Below are 19,828 nucleotides of genomic sequence, written 5' to 3'. Positions count from 1 at the left end.
TTTCTTTTCTTTATATTTATCTCGAGTTGTCCTCAGCCTTCTCCCCTCCCTATACTTCTTTCCTCAGATGTCTTATGGAGGCTTAGGACTCAAACCTTTATATGTATAACATTCAAATTACTCCAACACCCACTCACCAGACCTCTGGCTCAGCATTTCCAGGTGCACATTTCTACTTGAATTCCCACAAAGTCTCATATTTGTATACTAAATCAAACTAGTCTCCATCACCACCAAAACATGCACCACCAAGCCAAGTCAAAATCTAACCTTGCATATTTCACAGGAGTTTACACTGGAAATGTCAGCCCCAGTGCCAGCCAAAGTCACAGCCATAAATAAATCAAAGCATCTCCCCCAGGAGCCCTGCAGAAGTCCTGTGTGGACACCTTGCTGCTAACTGCCCAGCCTCAGCTAGGTGGCTACAGTGGGCCCCGGACCTAGGACAGCCGACCACTGAGGAGCTAAAAACCTGCGACGGGCTGGTGTGAAAAGATGCTCAGCTAACCCGAGTGTCTCTCATTCAGGAATCCAGTTTGAGAAACTGAGATAACATTGGGATTAGAAACTGATAGGGCTCGGAGAAAGAAGTCCTAAAGTACAGGTAGGGCACAGTGAGATTATGAGATGCTGTGGGAGCTTAAACAGGGTGGAGGAGGCCAAAACTGTAAACAGAAACTATGAAGAAAAAGACCTACAGAGTACAGGAAGAGGTTAAGCCAGGAAAACAGATGGGTAAGGTGGACCCATGGAGAAAAAGGACCCACGTGGAAAGGGACTTTTAGGAAGTTACAAAACTGGGTCCCTAAAGTGTACTCAACAACATTCAAGGCCCTCGGAAGGATGCTCCTCTTAGCTTGCTGCAAAGTCATATTCTCAGCCTTGACCTGCACAATGCTTCTATGATTTCAAAGATAACTGCTTAAAAAAGAAGAGAAGGATAAATCAAATTAGATGTCGCTGCCAAAAAATAAAATATCAACATAGATCTTGGGCAGTATTAATTAGAATATAGGTCCAGAACAAAAATAACCCTCTGTGCTTATCAGACAGCACCTCTTGTATTGAATCAGTTTTGGAAGACATATTTGAAGAAGTACATTGACAAAGTGGAATATGAGAATAGAAAGGCAGCAATGAAAGAATAAGGTTCAAAATCAGACAAATTAAATGATTTGGCCTAAGTCACCAAACTAATACTGTAGGAACCAGAATTTCAACCTAGGTTTTCTGACTTTTCCTCTCAGTTTTATCAGCTAATTCTCATTCTACATTGTTAGCTTTCCAATACCTTCTCTCTAGCCCCAACTCCAAATTTTCAGATACTTCAAAGAATAGACATAAATGATAAATTTTCTACCCCTTGACACTTCTCTGAAGTATTCACTTCCCAATAACTCAGCACACCATAGCTCTAATTACTTAATTCAACATACACATATGAATGTATGTCTGTGTGTATGTATATATAAATGTATCTATGTGTGTATGTGTGTGTATATATATATACAAAACAAAATGATCTTAAAAGCACAAAGGAGAGGATAATTAAGAATCTCTGATGTAAATCAATTAATGAGTGGAAGAGTTACTACAAAGCTATGGTAATCAAGATTGTGTGGTACTTGGCATAAGGATACAAATATAAATTAATGGACTATAACTGAGAGTCCAGCAATAAACCCATACATTTATAGTCACTTGGTTTTCAACAGAGGGCCAAGACAATTCCATGGGAAAGAGTAGTTTTTTCCACAAAAGGTGCTCAGATAACAGAATTTCCATATGCAAAAGAATGAAGTTTAGACCCCTAAATCAGACCATACGTAAAAACTCAAAAAGAATCAGAAATCTCAGTGTCAGAGCTAAACTATAAAACTCTTAGAAGAAAACATAGGATTAATCTTCATAACCTTAGATTAGACAGTATTTCTTAGATATGGTATCTACAGCACAAGCATCCAAAGTAAAAACAGATAAATTGACATCATCAAAAGTTAAAATTACTGTGCTTCAAAGGACATCATCATGAAAGTAAAAAGACAAATGACACAATGGGGAAAACATATGCAAATTATATATCTGATATGGGTCCACTATCCAGAATATATAAAGAACACATACAACTCAATAACTAAAAAACAAATAAATTAAAAATGGACGAAGGATTTAAATAGACATTTCACCAAAGAAAACATACAAATGACCAATAATCATATGAAAAGATGCTCGATACCACTCTTTAGAAATTAGAGAAGTGCAAATGAAATACTTCACTCCCACCAGGATGGCTATAATCAAAATGACAGACAATAATAAGTACCAGCAAGGATGTCTAAAGACTGGAGCCCTCATACACTGCTGATGGGAATGTACAATGGTGCACACTTTGACAACTAAACAGTTTGGCAGTTTCTTATAATGTTAAATACATAGTTATCATGTGACCCAGAAATCCTACTCCTAGGTATGTAACAAGACTATTGAAAGCACCTGTCCACACAAATGTTTATAATATTAATTGTAACAGCCAAAAAGTCAAAACAATCTAAATGTCCAAAAACTGATGAATGGATAAAGAAAATGTGATATATAGCAACACAATGGAGTATTACTCAGCCATAAAAAGGAATGAAGTAGAGATGTAGAGAAGTAGAGAAGTAGAGATGGATTAAAGATGGTGGTGTGAGAGGAGAGACAGAGGCTTCCTCCTAAAACTGGATACAGTTGGCGCAACTAATCCTGAGAGAGCAACAGGAAAGAGGGCGGCATCAGACTGCATACACCCGGAGAAAAGAGCAGACCTCATTGAACGGGGTAACATAACAGAGCTGTGGCTCCATGGGACCCAAGCCCTTCCCCCACCCCAGCTCACTGGCGGGAGGAAGAGAAACAGAGCAGAGTGGGAGTGGAAGGCTTGGGACTGCTGAATACCTAGCTCGGAGATCTGTTCTGGGAGCAGAAACCTACATTTCATGGTGCTTTCATGAGACTCGCATGACTACTGGGTTGGAAAGTTAATACAGGCAGAGTTCCTGGGGAGACTGGGATTCCGGCTCCTTGTGGAAAGCAGGGATCCATATCTGGCTGCTCTGGGACAAAAACTTATACCTGTGTGACCGGCCCACTGGCCCAGGCAGTGGAGACAGGCACAGCAGCCAGGAGGCGGGGAAGAGCTCTTTCCTCCCCCCAGGCACCAGTACCGCTCCCCTGCGACCCCCGACATTGCTTCAGGGGCTCAGCAGCTCCAGAATAGAGCTTCTGGACACTAGAGGGTGCCATATACAAACATGAAACGCCAAAGGAACCTCGTCCAGAGTAAAATTATTAATACAACTCCCAAGAAAGATGTAAATGATATGGACCTCGTGATTCTTCCTGAAAGGAAGTTCAAAATAAAAATCATCAACATTCTGATGGAGGTACAGAAAGACATCCAAGAACTCAGGAATGAATTCAGGTCAGAGATCCAATCATTGAAGAGCACGATGGAGGGTATTAAAAGCAGGTTGGATACGGTGGAGGAGACAATAAATGAAATAGAAACTAGAGAAGAGGAATACAAAGAAGCTGAGGCACAGAGAGAAAAAGGATCTCTAAGAATGAAAGAATATTGAGAGAACTGTGTGACCAATCCAAGCGGAATAATTTTAGCATTATAGGGATACCTGAAGAAGAAGAGAGAGAGAAAGGGATAGAAAGTGTCTTTGAGGAGGTAGTTGCTGAAAACTTCCCCAATCTGGGGAAGGACATAGTCTCTCAGGCCATGGAGATCCACAGATCTCCCAACACAAGGGACCCAAGGAAGACAACACTAAGACACATAGTAATTTAAATAGGAAAGATCAAGGATAAGGACAGACTGTTAAAAGCAGCCAGAGACAGAAATAAGATCACATACAAGGGAAAGCCCATCAGGCTAACATCAGACTTCTCAGCAGAAACCTTACAGGCCAGAAGGGAGTGGCACGATGCATTTAATGCCATGAAGCAGAAGGGCCTGGAACCAAGAATACTTTATCCGGCAAGATTATCATTTAAATTTGAAGGAGGGATTAAACAATTTCCAGTTAAGCAAAAGCTGAGAGAATTTACCTCCCAAAAACCATCTCTACAGTCTATTTTGGAGGGACTGCTATAGATGGAAGTGTTCCTAAGGTTGAATACCTGTCACCAGAGGTAATAAAACCACAGTAAAGAAAGTAGAACAGCTAATTACAAAGCAAATTCAAAATTAAATTAACTATCCCCAAAGTCAATCAAGGGATAGACAAAAAGTACAGAATTTGATACCTAATATATAAAGAAAGAAGGAGGAAGAAAAAGGAAGAGAAATAGAAAAGAACCTTTAGATTGTGTTTGTAACAGCATACTAAGTGAGTTAAGTTAGACTCCTAGATAGTAGGAAAGTAACCTGGAACCTTTGGTAACCACGAATCTAAAGCCTGAAATGGCAATAAGTACATATCTATCAATAATCACCCTAAATGTAAATGGACTAAATGCACCAATCAAAAGACATAGAGTCACTGAATGCACCAATCAAAATACATAGAGTCACTGAATGTACCAATCAAAAGACAGAGAGTCACTGAATGGATAAAAAAACAAGACCCATCTATATGCTGCTTATAAGAGACTCACCTCAAACCCAAAGACATGCACAGACTAAAAGTCAAGGGATGGAAAAAGATATTTCATGCAAACAACAGGGAGAGAAAAGCAGGTGTTTCAGTACTAGTATCAGACAAAATAGACTTCAAAACAAAGAAAGTAACAAGAGATAAAGAAGGACATTACATAATGATAAAGGGCTCAGTCCAACAAGAGGATATAATCATTATAAATATATATGCACCCAACACAGGAGTACCAGCATATGTGATACTAACAGAACTAAAGGAGGAAATAGAATGCAATGCATTCATTTTAGGAGACTTCAACACATCATTCACTCCAAAGGACAGATCCACCAGACAGAAAATAAGTAAGGACACAGAGGCACTGAACAACACACTAGAAAAGAGGAACCTAATAGACATCTATAGAACTCTACACCCAAAAGCAACAGGATACACATTCTTCTCAAGTGCACATGGAAAATTCTTCTGAATAGACCACATACTAGGTCACAAAAAGAGCCTCAGTAAATTCAAAAAGATTGAAATTCTACCAACAAACTTTTCAGACCACAAAGGTATAAAACTAGAAATAAATAGTACAAAGAAAGCAAAAAGGCTCACAAATACATGGAGGCTTTACAACATGCTACTAAATAGTCAATGGATCAACAACCAAATTAAAATGGAGATCCAGCAATATATGGAAATAAATGACAACAACAACACAAAGCCCTGACATCTGTGGGACACAGCGAAAGCAGTCTTAAGAGGAAAGTATATAGCAATCCAGGCATATTTAAGGAGGGAAGAACAAATCCAAATGAATAGTCTAACATCACAATTATCAAAATTGGAAAAAGAAGAACAAATGAGGCCTAAAGTCAGAAGAAGGAGGGACATAATAAAGATCAGAGAAGAAATAAACAAAATTGAGAAGAATAAAACAATAGAAAAAAATCAATGAAACCAAGAGCTGGTTCTTTGAGAAAATAAACAAAACAGATAAGCCTCTAGCCAGACTTATTAAGAGAAAAAGAGAATCCACACACATCAACAGAATCAGAAACGAGAAAGGAAACATCACGACGGACCCAAAAGAAATACAAAGAATTATTAGAGACTACTATGAAAACCTATATGCTAAGAAGCTGGAAAACCTAGAAGAAATAGACAACTTCCTAGAAAAATACTACCTTCCAAGACTGACCAAGGAAGAAACACAAAATCTAAACAAACCAATTACCAGCAAAGAAATTGAAGCGGTAATCAAAAAACTACCCAAGAAAAAAAACCCCGGGCCAGATGGATTTACCTCAGAATTTTATCAGACATACAGAGAAGACATAATACCCATTCTCCTTAAAGTTTTCCAAAAATAGAAGAGGAGGGAATACTCCCAAACTCATTCCATGAAACCAACATCACCCTAATACCAAAACCAGGAAAAGACCACACCAAAAAAGAAAATGACAGACCAATATCCCTGATGAACGTAGATGCAAAAATACTCAACAAAATATTAGCAAACCGAATTAAAAAATACATCAAAAGGATCATACACCATGAACAAGTGGGATTCATCCCAGGGATGCAAGGATGGTACAACATTCGAAAATCCATCAACATCATCCACCACATCAACAAAAAGGACAAAAACCACATGATCATCTCCATAGATGCTGAAAAAGCATTCGACAAAATTCAACATCCATTCATGATAAAAACTCTCAACAAAATAGGTATAGAGGGCAGGTACCTCAACATAATAAAGGCCATGTATATTAACCCCACAGCCAACAGCATACTTAACAGTGAGAAGCTGAAAGCTTTTCCTCTGAGATGGGGAACAAGACAGGGATGCCCACTCTCCCCACTGTTATTCAACATAGTACTGGAGGTCCTAGCCATGGCAATTAGACAAAACAAAGAAATACAAGGAATCCAAATTGGTAAAGAAGAAGTTAAACTGTCACTATTTGCAGATGACATGATATTGTACATAAAAAACCCTAAAGACTCCACTCCAAAACTACTAGAACTGAAATCGGAATACAGCAAAGTTGCAGGATACAAAATTAACACACAGAAATTGGTAGCTTTCCTATACACTAACAATGAACTAATAGAAAGAGAAATCAGGAAAACAATTCCATTCACATTGCATCAAAAAGAATAAAATACTTAGGAATAAACCTTACCAAGGAAGTGGAAGACCTATACCCTGAAAACTACAAGACACTCTTAAGAGAAATTAAAGAGAACACTAACAAATGGAAACTCATCCCATGCTCTTGGCTAGGAAGAATTAATATCATCAAAATGGCCATCCTGCCCAAAGCAATATACAGATTTGACACAATCTTTATCAAATTACCAACAACATTCTTCAAAGAACTAGAACAAATGGTTCAAAAATTCATATGGAAACACCAAAGATCCCAAATAGCCAAAGCAATCCTGAGAATCCCCAACTTCAAGCTCCACTACAAAACCACAGTAATCAAGACAGTTTGGTACTGGCACAAGAACAGAGCCACAGACCAGTGGAACCGAATAGAGACTCCAGACATTAACCCAAACATATATGGTCAATTAATATACAATAAAGGAGCCATGGACATGATACTTCTGATACAGCACAAATACTATATAAATAAAAGGGAAAGCGCACAAAGCATCTGAATTCATAAAGATCTGGACCCAAGACTCAGGCTGCAGTGCACTGCCTTGTAGCCTTAATCTTCATAAACTTGGATTAGGCAATGGTTTCTTACATATGACACCTCAAGTGAAAGTCACCAAAGAAAAAAAAAATTCAATATCATTAAAATTTAAAACTTCTGTGCTTCAAAGAGCACTATTGAGAAGGTGAAAAGGAAAAGCCACATAATGAGAGAAAATATTTACGTATCACATACACAATACTTCACTTGTCAAAGAACGTTATATAATCTGTTTAGAGATTTAGACCTGTTTTCTCCTCCATCAAATCATGATAACAGCACCTGCCTTATAACACTGTTGTTTAGATTAATGAAGTAATGCACATAAAGAGCTCAGCTTAGTGCCTGCCACCTATCAAGTGGTCTGTAGAGATCAGGTGCTATTACTGTTATTTAAGATTGTTGATAATGAAAGACTTACACAAAGCTGTCAAGGATTTGGAGAAATTGTTCTCTCATATATTGCAAGAAATTTCTGCACAGCATCTTGGACCTGGGGAAATTGGAATGCCCGTGTCCCATCAAAAAACATTAGACCCAGGGATTCTACTTCTAGAAATTTATCCTAAAGAACTAATTAAATAAAGGATTATAGCAAGTATTTCCATTAAAAGTGTTCATAATAGCAAACAATGGACACAACCTAAATATTTATATACGATATGCCATTAATTTAAAATGAGCTTACAGCAAAGAAAAATTAGGTTGTAAAAGATTATTTATTGGTATGAAAAAAAATTTTTTTGGAAATTCAGTTAGGTGGGGAGAAGTTATATATGTGTATTCTAATGCCTTCTTAAAAAAATATTCTATAGCAATATATAGGGAGAAAAGGAGTCTGGAGACAAATAATGTAAAACTTTCATACAGTAGCTAATTTGAATTTTCTTCAGTGTTTTTTTTTTTTTACAATAAATACACATAACTTGTGTAATAATTACTTTTGCTTTTGCTTTTTAAAATAACATTAGATATGCACTGAACACTCACTATTTTTAATTCTTACTCTCCTTGTAGGGCTTATCACCAATTTGCCATAAATATCCTATCCCTACCTTGTTTATAAAATCTTATGTAAAGAAGTGGATAGAAGAGGTAAATAAGGAAATTGACAACTTGAACAACACTAAACCAACTAGATCTAACAGACATATTTAGAACACTTCACCCAAAAACAGTGGAATACACATTCTTCTCAAATGTACATGGAAAATTCTCCAGGATACAGTATATATGATAGACCTATATCAAATACAAAACAAGTCTCAATAATTTAAAAAACATACAAAGTCATCTTCTTGAGTCACAATGGAATGGAACTAGAAATCAAAAACAAAAGCAAACTGAAAAATTCATAAATTTATGAAAATTAAACTACACATTCTTAAGCCACCAACAGATCAAAGAACCAGTCACAAAGGAAATTAGAAACTACTTTGAGCTAAATGGGAACAAAAACACAACATAGTAAAACTTATGAGATGCAGTGAAAGTAGTGATCAGAGTGAAATTTATAACCTACATTAAAAAAGAATAAAGATCTCATATCAATAACCTAACTCTCTGTGCCTTAAGGAACTAGAAAAAGAAAAACTAAGTCTAGAGCTAACAGAAGAAAGGGAAAAATAAAGAGTAGAGTGACAATAAACAAAACACAGAATAGAAAAATAATTGAGAAAAATCAGCGAAACCAAATGCTAGTTCATTGAAAATATCAACAAAATTGACAAACGTATAGCTACACTGACAGGAAAAGGAGAAAACTAAACTCAGAAATGCAAGTGGCAACATTACTACTAACCTTACAGATAAAAAAAAAGATTGTAAGAGAATACTAGGAACACCCATATGCTAACAAACTAGATAACCTGGATGAAATGGACAAATTCTTAGAAACCTACAAATAATTAAAACTGACCCAAGAACAGAAAATCTGAACAGAACTATAACATGTAAAAAGACTGAATCAGTATTCAAAAATCTCCCAACAAAGAAAAGTCTACTAGCAGATGGCTTCACTGGTGAATTCTACCAAACAGTTAAAGAAGAATTAATGCTAATCCTTTTCAAACTCTTCCACAAAATAGATGAGAAAGGAAAACTTCCTAACTCATTCTAGCATTTCCATGATACAAAAGCCAAAGACATCACAAGAAAATAAAACTGCAGGCCAGTAATCTTACCACACTTATAAACAGTGACTGCAATAGGGGAGGTGAGGACTAGATAATATGGGTGAATGTTAAAACCACAATGTTGTTCATGTGGAACCTTCATAAGATTGTATATCAATGATACTTTAAAAAAAAGAATTAAACATGCACATACACATACAAAAAAACTGCAGGCCAGTATCTCTCACAAATAAAGATGCAAAAATATTCAACATACTCAACAAAATACTAGCAAACCAAATCCAGCAGCATATTTAAAAGGATTATATACCTTTTATATCCTAGGAATGCAAGGGTCATTCAATCAATACATGAAAATCAACCAATGTAATATTACATATTAATAGAATGAAAAGGGGAGAAAAAAACATGATTGTTTTAATAGGTACAGAAAAGCACTTAGGAAAATTCAACACACTTTCATGCTAAAAGACATTGAACAAACTAGGAAAAGAAGGAAACTTCCTCAATATGAGTAAGTGCCTTTATATAAAAAGTAGAAAACTAACATCATATGCAATGGTGAAAGACGGGAAGCTTTCCTCTATGACTAGGAACAAAACAGGGATGTCCACTTTCATCACTGCTATTCAGTATCATACTAAAGGTTTTAGCCAGAATCAGCAAGTAAAATTAATGAAAGGTACCCAAAATGTAAAGGAAGAGTAAAACTACCTTTAATTGCAGATGACATGACCTCATATATAGAAAATTCTAAATAATCCACCAAAAAATCTACTAGAGTTAATGAACAAATTAAGTAAAGCTGCAGGATACAAGATTAACATGCAAAATTCAGTTGTATTCCATACAAGAGCAAGAAACAATCTGAAAAGGAAATTTTAAAAATTTCATTTTTAATCATATCAAAAAATACTTAGCAATAAATATAACAAAATATAAGACTTGTACACTGAAACTACGAATCATTGCTAAAAGAAAAATTAAAGAAAATCTAAAAAAGTGCAAAGACATTCCATGTTCATGGATTGGTAGACTTAATATTTAAGTTAGGATGGTAATATTCTCCAGAACCAATTTATAGATTCAATAAAACCACCATAAAAATCCCAATGGCATTTTGTGTGGATGGGAAAGTAGATTCTAAAATTCTCATGGAATTTCAAGGGACCCTAAATAATAATTTTCAAAACGAAAAAAAAGATGAACAAATACTTCCCAATTTCAAAACGCACTAGAAAGCTATAGTATTCATAAACAGCATGGTACTCTCAGAAGGATAAACATATAGATGAATGTAACAGGACTGAGAGTCCAGAAATAAACCCTACATCTATGGTTATTTGATTTTTGATAAGGATGCCAAAGCATTCATTGAGGATAGTATCTTCAACAAACAGTGCTAGGAAAACTAAATAGCCACATACAAAATAATGTACTTGGACCCCTGCCAGAAACCATATACAGATATTAACACAAAATGGATCAAAGGCTTAAATATAAGAGCTAAAATTTCCAGAAGAAAACATAGGAGTAAATCTTCATGACCTAAGTTTAGGAAATAGATCTTAGACCTATAAGCACAAACATCTAAAGAAAAAATTAACTAGGCTTCATCAAAATTTAAAACTTCTGTACATTAACACACTATGAAGAAAGTGAAAAGACAATATAGGGAATGGGAGAAAATATTTGCAAATCACATATCTGATAAGGGTCTAATATCTAGAATATATAAAGAACTCATATCTCAACAACAGAAAGGCAAAAAATCCATTAAAAAGAAAACTGGGCAATGGATTTGAACAGACATTTCTCCAAAAAAGGTAAACAAGTGGCTAATAAATATATGAAGAGATGCTCAGTATCATTAGTCATTAGGGAAATACAAATCAAAATGAGATACCACGTCAAAAGTGCCTATATCCACAATACAACAAAAGCTGGAACAAAGTCCTTGATGTGGCTGAGGTTCCATAGGAGATGTTCACTCGGACTCCTCTGAGCCATTTCCTACTTCACACCCTACTTTCCATATCCAGTTAACACATATAAAACCTTCTCTCATATAAAAACTAACTGATACCATGTTTGTCTGCCTCCCCACCCTACTCAAGACCTCTAGGACAAATATACACATGTAAACTTTCTTCCCCCGGAACTAACTGTAAGACATTACCAGGTATTTTAGAAACACAAATGACAAAATATTGTGAGTGCAAAACATGAAATTCCAAAAGGAATGCTTCTTTACCTTTGCAAGTTCTCTTCTTAGTTCTTCCTGCTCCTCCTCCGATAGGGTCTCAGCGGCACGAATCGTGGCAATAACATCTTCTCCTTCCTCAGGTACTGAGTCTGTTCTCAGCAGACCTTGATGGGGATTTTAAAAAAAATTCTGTAAGGTATGAAGGCTAAGTCGAATTCTCCTTTAGGGGCTTCCACTGCCCCAGCCAGAATAAGCCAACTAGGTTAGATACACACATCACCTTTCTGCACCTTCAAGTGACAAAAGGCAAGTCTGAGCAAACTACTTTTAAAAACCACCAAATTACCTTCTACCAAAATATGAATTTAGAAAAAACAGCAGTCACTCAGTTTCTGGTTATTTCCTCAGTCACAATATAACTATATTCTGCAAAGCACAAGAGTTAAGGGGCCAACAATGGGGTCTTGCCAAGGCTTTAAATGCTGACCTAGTAAATCAGCATGACTAGTAATTCACACTGACCAAGGGAAGGAGTTTGTAAATGTCTTTAGCGTCCTCTGCTAATCAAATCCAACACTTAACCCCAGTGAAGCACTGAACAAACTCAATGCCTAAAGAAATTTTGTTCCATTTCTTTCTATCAGTGGAGGCAGAAGTGGCTTCCTGTAATGTTTTAAAAATATGTATCTTATCCGGATATACTATTTAAACTCTCAGTGTATATATTCAGAGAAATGTCCAACACCTACATTAAAGACCAGTGCCCTGGAACAGAGCCAAAGACAACCAGTACATCAGGAAGAACTGGGTATTTCTAGAGTGGCCAGGGAGGTACCTCCCTTTGCAACTCTCATCTCTTCTGCCCAACTGACCATGCACAAGGTTGGGCCAAGGCCAGTAAGGCCCCAGACTCTGGTGCAAAACTTAAGGAAACACCAAAAAACTCAACATTTTAATGCAATCCTTTTTTTTAAAATCAAACTTAATTCAAAGAATTAACCAACTTGGTAAAAAATACCAAAATTTAAATAGGCTCTCTAATGATGATTTCTCCTTTTGCCTCGGGCTCCAAAGTGGCTTTGCACGGCACTGTTCCTGATCTTGTCTTTGTTTAAATTTTAGTATTTTTTCATCATGAATTTAATTTTAATCTTTTAAAATATTGCATTAACATAGCATTTATCTTGAATGCACAGCTTTTTGGTTCCCCCTTAAATTTTACACCTGAGACAAGTGCTTCCCAGCCTCACTGCCTTTCCCTAGTCACATCCATTTTTGTCAGAGGTCTGGGTGTTCACAAGTTCCTCTGGCAACAGATTTTTCACATAGGGAACCAAGGGAAGCTCTCTAGCTCTTCCTGCCAGACAGCATAACAGCAAGCGCTGTTGTTGCCTGCCACCTTCAAGTCCATTTCCGAGAAGTACCAGTTCAGCCATGGCAGCAGTGTGGCACCTGGTTCAAAGCAAGATGCTGGGCAGAAGGCAGACTTAACAGGAAGGCAGAGAGGAGAGACAATAACCATGCTGTTCCACAAGCAGCCAGCACCACAGCAAACCTATAAGGAGCATGCAAGTCAGTGACTCAATGATGCAAGTGTATGTACATTGTGTGAGAAGACAAAGACACCTGCTACACGGTCTACTGTACATTAACTGCAAAAGGTAGTTACAAATTATAATAACAAGAATCACTAGCAATAACAGAACCAAAAGTTGACACAATTGTTAAAGACATCAAAGTAATACAAATACTAATAATTCAAAAACCACTTTTCAAAACCACAATTCAAAAACTGTTTGGAGTAGCAAACAGAATATGATTAAGCCCACTAATGCAGCGACAACAAGTGACAGGAATAATCAGTAGATGGAAATGATCAATGGAAAATTGCTTCTGTGGGTCTCCTCTAAAATACCTTCAGACTGCCCATGTAATATTCCTATGATAGAAATCTGATCATGCCACTCTCCAGTGATTAGTTCCCTGTTGTTTTCAAGATAAAATTCAATCCTGTAGTTTAGCACACAGGCTTCACTGGTCCCATTCTTTGCTATCTGGCATTGGAACCTCTTACTCAACTCTAGTCAAATCAAAGCAGTCAAGGAACTATACCATGGACTGTCAGAAACCACTCAGGGGGCCCATGTGTGCATGCACACCTATCCCATATGCCACTTTACGTGATGAAGGAGCATGAGATTGAGGATGGGAAATGAGCACACAAGTAGCAACTATATAAGGCAATATAGTAAGAACCACACTAAGGTTCATTGTAAACATTATTTTTAATGTTTTGATGAAATTCTCCAACTAGAACAGGACCCACCACACCAAAAAGCAAAACAAAACCCAAAACTCAGGTGCTACACCATGCCTTAAATAACAGAGACTCTTCCATGCACTTTAATAAATACGAATTCACAAATCTACTTAAAGGGAAAAATGAAGTATCTGATTACTTATAATGCTTTATGCATAGCTGCCCATCCAAAAAGAAACTATTCAAGTATTTAGTTAGGCTACCAGGAGAAATAAATATCTCAGAAAAGGGGTCACGGGGTTGTCTGCACTTGGCTTCAGGACCTCCAAGATGACCTTGAGATTTATACTGATTATCTAAGAAAGTTAGCAATTTCATGTTTTGCTTTTTCTATACCTGTAGGTGGCAGCAAATTATCAACATCAAAATGTTTACAATTAAATGACTTTATAACATCTTACTTACTACACTGATAGACAGTGACCACAATAGAGGGGATGAGGACTTGATAATATGGGTGAATGTTGAGCCCCTGTGTTGTGTATGTGAAACCATCATAAGATTGTAAATCAATGACACCTTAATTTAAAAAAACTTTTTTTTAAGGTGAGGTTTGTTAAGGATATCAACTGAGGAAAAAAAAGAACATGAAGGAAAAACAGAGTGGTAGGTACTGAAATCACCAGCAAACATGACAGTCATGGCTCAGGAAAATCCTTAATAACCATGCCACCACCACAGAGTGCATTCTGTTTATATCAAATCTGAACTAAGCGGTTCAAATGCCATTTACATGCAACCAACCCTTCAGTGAGGTGGGCATCACCGTTACCATTTACAGATGAGGAATGTCAAGCTTACAGAAGGTAAGCAACTTGCTCATGGTAACATGCCTGAATACATGGTGGAGTTAAGATTTTGAACCTGCAGTTTAACTTCAAAGCATTTGCTTCAAATCACTGACTTCGAAGCATAAATAAAGAGAAGAGTGGCTGAATGACAAATAAGACTCTGTACAAAGTAGAAGAACCTGGTAGACTAGATCAAAAGCAATCTCTTCATCATTTTCAAATGTACAGCTTCCCCAAACCCAGGACCCCAAAGTTTCTCTAGGTATTAACCCATTTCCCAAATGTTCAGTGAGAGTGCAGGATCTATTTTCTACCTTTTAGGAGAAGAGACATTAATTTCTCACTCACAACATAAAAGTTAGGAAATGAGAATGTTTTAACATACAGATTACTTAAAACTATAAATTATCCAAAAAATCTGATTTGATCATTATTGTTAATGTTCCTCCTCAGCATCTGATAGAAAGATGTTTTAAAAGATGAGAAGGGAGACAAAATATAACTAGTATTTACTGAGGTCTAATATACTAGCCAAGAAGACCTACATGGTATCTCAAAAAAAAAAAAATCAATGACACCTTAATTTTAAAAAAATCTGGTCAAGACAAGATCATAGTAGATATGGGTAGACCCTAATCTAATGACCCTAATTTTATAAGAAGGAAATGTAGACACAGAGATGCAGAGAGAGTAGCGTGTAAAGATAGAGAGCATACAGAGAGAAGGCCATGTGATGCCGGAGACAGACTGGAGTGATCACCTGCAAACCAAGAATGCCCAGTGCCCCCAGCAATCCCAGAAGCCAGAAGCAGCAAGGAAGGATTGCCCCACAGGTGTCAGAAGGAGCATGGCTCTGCTGCACCTAGATTTTGGACTTCTAGACTTTAGAGGTGGGGAGTGCTGGGGTCAGAGTCATCTTTAGAAGCTCACTCTGGTGGCAGGGTGATGAATAGATCAGAGCGCCCAGAGACCATCAGGGGGCTTTGAGGGTAGAAATCTAAGAAAGAAATACACTAAGGCAGGGGAGGGGGAACTGGAGTGGAGGTGTGAAGTAGACATCTGGGAGAGTGAGATGGAGCCACATCTTAGGTAAGAAAGAAAGAAAACCAGGAAGGTGGGAGAGGAGCGGAGATTTGAGACTGTGGTTCAGTGCCAGATGCCCTGGAGATGGCCAATGAGATCACGACTGAGAACTCTCCCTAGTTCAGGGGCGGCCACTGTTTGTGGCACTTTGTTATGACAGCCCTAGGAAACTGAGCCCCAAACCCATTATCTGTTTTAAAAAACAAAGCAATACTACCTAGTCTCTGGATTTGCATAAGAATAGCTGAAAGGATAGTGAACATACATTGTAGGTACACATTAGATGTTCAATAAGGATTGTTGCTACCCTACCTTTCCACATCTTCCCAGCCTTTCCAGTTACTGTCTCTCTCCTCTTCTCACAGGTCTCCCTCCCACTTCCCATCATTCTTCACCCCCAGCACCCCACTCCAACAATCAGGCACCTGCACCTCCTCTGCCCCTGATAGAGCAGAGAATAGAAATCAAAAAGAAAATAAAACAGAATTAAAAGAAGTACTCTGAGCTAAGGAATATCAGTTTGATTTATTTTTTCTGTGTTTTTACAGTTTCAAATATGATAGCATAAAACTGAAATGTCAGATTTTTAAATGGCTCCTGATCCTATTTCCTGAAATCACTAGAAATAACCAAATGTTATATATACAAGGGATACATCTTTCTATACATGAGACAATTTAAGAATGATTCTACATAAATCACATTTGGGAAATTATTCTTGTAAGCATTCACTGAATGGGAGAGAAAATGCAACAAAGGACTTGGCTCAGCTTACTGAGCTGTCCAGCAACCACCAGGATGAAGTGGCATGTACAGGTCCCGACAGCACAAAAAGAATCGACAAACTACCCCCATGCTGAAACCCTAGCCCTTGGCCAAAGGAAAGGTTACACCTCGAACGATTAACTTGTTCTATAATATCCATTACCAAAGAGGCTGACATAGTGAGATCACAAAACAAAACAAAAAAAACACACACAAGAAAACACTGGCTTGAGAATTGAGAGATGAGCCCAAGTCCCGGTTTAAGCTAAGCTTTGTTATTTGGGGACTTCACAACACCTCTCCTGGCCTCCGTGTTCACATTTGTAAAATGAACGAGCATGTGAACTAGTTCTTGCCAGTTTCACTTCACTCATTCATTCATCAAATATTTGTTGAGCCACAGATAACAGGCACTATTCCAGGTGCTGGGGGAAAACAGTGAACAAAAGACTAACATCCCCTAAGGGAGCTTATATTACAGATCTTGAAATTTATTATAAACCAGAGTTTTTCAGACTATGGGCTGTGAAATCCACTTAGCAGTACCAAATGAGCATTTAAAAAAGAAATGTAACAGTATCAATTATCAGAGTACATGATATGTAGGATACATCCTGTTTCATAGAACTCTGCTTCAGTTTTTGGTATTTGTATTTATGAGGGCTGTGGGTCAAGAAGTATAAGGCATTTCTGAATGTGGGTTGGTTGTACCAGAAGAGTTTAAAAATCCCTAATAAAAGACCTCTCTTTGTTCCACCATTGGCCCTCATCCTGTCCTCCTCTTAGAAGCTTCTTCGGAACATTCTGCCCATAGATGAAATCTCACTACTTTCTCATTTGCTCCATGACGGCATTTTGCATAAATATGAAAGAATATGTTTTCCAGATCAGTGTTTCCAACCTTTCTGAGTAGGACTCCTTTTAACATCAGTCCATTTTGTGCACTGCCTGTCTGCTAGTTAAGAAAATGCATAATGGTCAAAAGCCACATGAAGTTTTAAGTGGATTTATAATGTATCCATCCAAAGAGCTCCTACACCAAAACACAGAGTACAAAAACACACACAGATAATACTCACTCTATCTATGCCTCACACTTCTTTGTGCCTTACTGGTGATTACTGTTCTAGATCCCCACTTTTATTCAGTTCATTTAGAGTCACCATGTTCTTACTAGGTGACAGCTTACGATGTGTTTCTGTGTCTTCATACTCTCTCCCCCTTTCTTCAGTTAAAGCAGACTAGATCTCAGCACTAGTGGGTACATAAGTTTGTCTGTAGTTCTTGTTGATCACTTCCTTTTTTGTAACTTTGTTTTTAATCCCATGAGTCCAGACTGCTAGAAACTGCTATCAGGAATTGAGATAATTGTTTGAAATTTGCCTAGGGGCATGCCCAACCCTACCAACAGCTTTTGTTTTAACAGGCGGCAATTACTGCAACTAGTTGTGAAAAGGAGGTGAAACAGAGATACAAAGAGAGTGGAGGAGAACTAAAACAAGCAGCATAAATCCTCCTGGGAATCTTGAACCCTTGCACACTGATCACCAAGATCTACCTGAAGTCATGTAACTACAGCCCCAGCTTCCATGGCCCCTTGCACTTAGGCATGACTCTGCCATTAGGCTAACTTCCCTCCAGTGTGTTGCTCTGGCCGCACTTCCTATACACAGGGTTTAGAAGTTAGGATGTAAGATGTCATCCTTTTAGGGGTCAGGCACCAGGGGAGGATCTGTTATACAGGTCCAAGGTGGGCCACAGAGACAGCAAACGAGAGGGCTTCCTGGCAATCTGGCTCCCCCAACATATCTAGCTGCTGCCTATGGGTCCCCAATTTCTGGGGACCAGCTCTAACCTGTTACTTTCATTTTTCTGTTCCTGGAAATCCAAACTACACCTCTAAAAGTGGCTGCGATTGCAACCAAAAGTTAGAGGGATAACTCTGCTTTATGTAGCTCTCTGCTGTCAGCAAGTAAACCACCTAAACACTCACAGCTAGGTTGCATGCTGTATCCTTTACTATGTTCTAAATTACCCACTTCTGGAGCTTCAAAAGAGCAAAAAAGTGACCTATTCTTCATTAATAAGGAAAAAATTAACTAGGATATCGCCTCCCTTCTCAGGCAAGTTACAGAAGAGGCCGTTTAACCCCCCACAGCTATTAGCTGTAACCCGCCGAAACTGGCCTGATGTTGACTAGGGCTGCTTCAGCACTTAGAGTGGAAGAGCCCCCACCGACGGTAATTCCTGGCTGCAGAACAATCTCATACCAGCGCACGTGAGGGAATGGCTGCTTCCAAAGGTACAGCAACTTAGAGTTTTCCTTTTTAAGATCATTGCTTGCCTAGGTCAGTATTTCAGAACAAAAGCCAAGGCCTTTATTAGCAGGACTTTGAGTTTAGTCAGTGCTTTAGGAATGTACCCCTTGTTTTAGTAAAAGGCAAAATCTAGGACCCTCATAAATTACACACAGGTGACCAGAAGCAAAGACCTTCATATTTCCCCTTTCTGGTTATCAGCTCAATGAACTCAAAAGTGATTGGAACTCTAATGCTCATATAAATAGTACTGCCTTTAAAATCTAAGACCACCCCCTCCTTTTTATATATATTCTAAATATGTAATGAAACATCTATCACTTTACTTGGAATCTATCACAGCTTTATTAACTAGTTTGAACACAGCAACTCCCTGGGACATCTTTACATTCATAATTTTAAAGCCAAACAAGCCCCAAGTTGTGTCCAGATTTTATTACAGCAAACTGAACTTTAGAAAATGCATAGTTACCACATTTCTGAAGAGTAGGTGATTCGGGTGGAGACAAATTTCCACTAGGAGACAAGTAAAGATAGCTTTTGTTCACTCCTGTATCAAAATCAAATGGGGACTGGTAGTCCTCATCAAAATCCATCTCTGTACAGTCCATTCCAGACAAAAGCAGAACACATGGTTTTACAGCCGCCTAATACTCTTCAGTTGAGTGCTGCGCAGGCCATGTTCCCATGAAACCTCACTGAAGAATTAATCCCAGGGCTTGGAGCTCCGGGCCCCCTAGCCCAGGTGCGGCATCTCCTTCCCAGAACCTTCACACGCGTGGCAGGCAGGGCTGTTTAATGAATGACTTATGCAGAGCAACCTCGGGCAGGGCTCTCTTCACCACCTGCTGTTGATTCTGGTCAG

At 38.0% G+C, this 19,828-nt stretch overlaps 1 protein-coding gene across 9 annotated transcripts in view; it reads right to left on the bottom strand.

Moving 5' to 3' along the window:
- LOC118929399 (tumor protein D52) overlaps positions 1–19,828 on the bottom strand; it is a 288,249-nt gene that overhangs the window by 189,414 nt on the left and 79,007 nt on the right. For 2 of the 9 annotated variants that reach the window (XM_057497949.1, XM_036919453.2), the window contains exons 1-2: positions 19,436–19,792; positions 11,735–11,850 (exon numbers count right to left, since the gene is read on the bottom strand). In XM_057497949.1, the coding sequence (XP_057353932.1) occupies positions 11,735–11,850; positions 19,436–19,574 (255 nt within the window). In that variant the 5' untranslated portion in view covers positions 19,575–19,792. Of the gene's footprint in view, positions 1–11,734; positions 11,851–19,435; positions 19,814–19,828 lie in introns of those variants that run through there. The other 7 variants (XM_036919454.2, XM_036919451.2, XM_057497947.1 and 4 more) reach the window with 6 other exon arrangements.

The sequence above is a fragment of the Manis pentadactyla genome, chromosome 3 (assembly GCF_030020395.1).
Source record: "Manis pentadactyla isolate mManPen7 chromosome 3, mManPen7.hap1, whole genome shotgun sequence".
Lineage (NCBI taxonomy): Eukaryota > Metazoa > Chordata > Mammalia > Pholidota > Manidae > Manis > Manis pentadactyla.
Note: the sequence above shows the minus strand (reverse complement) of the source record. Positions and strands in the feature narration are given on the sequence as shown.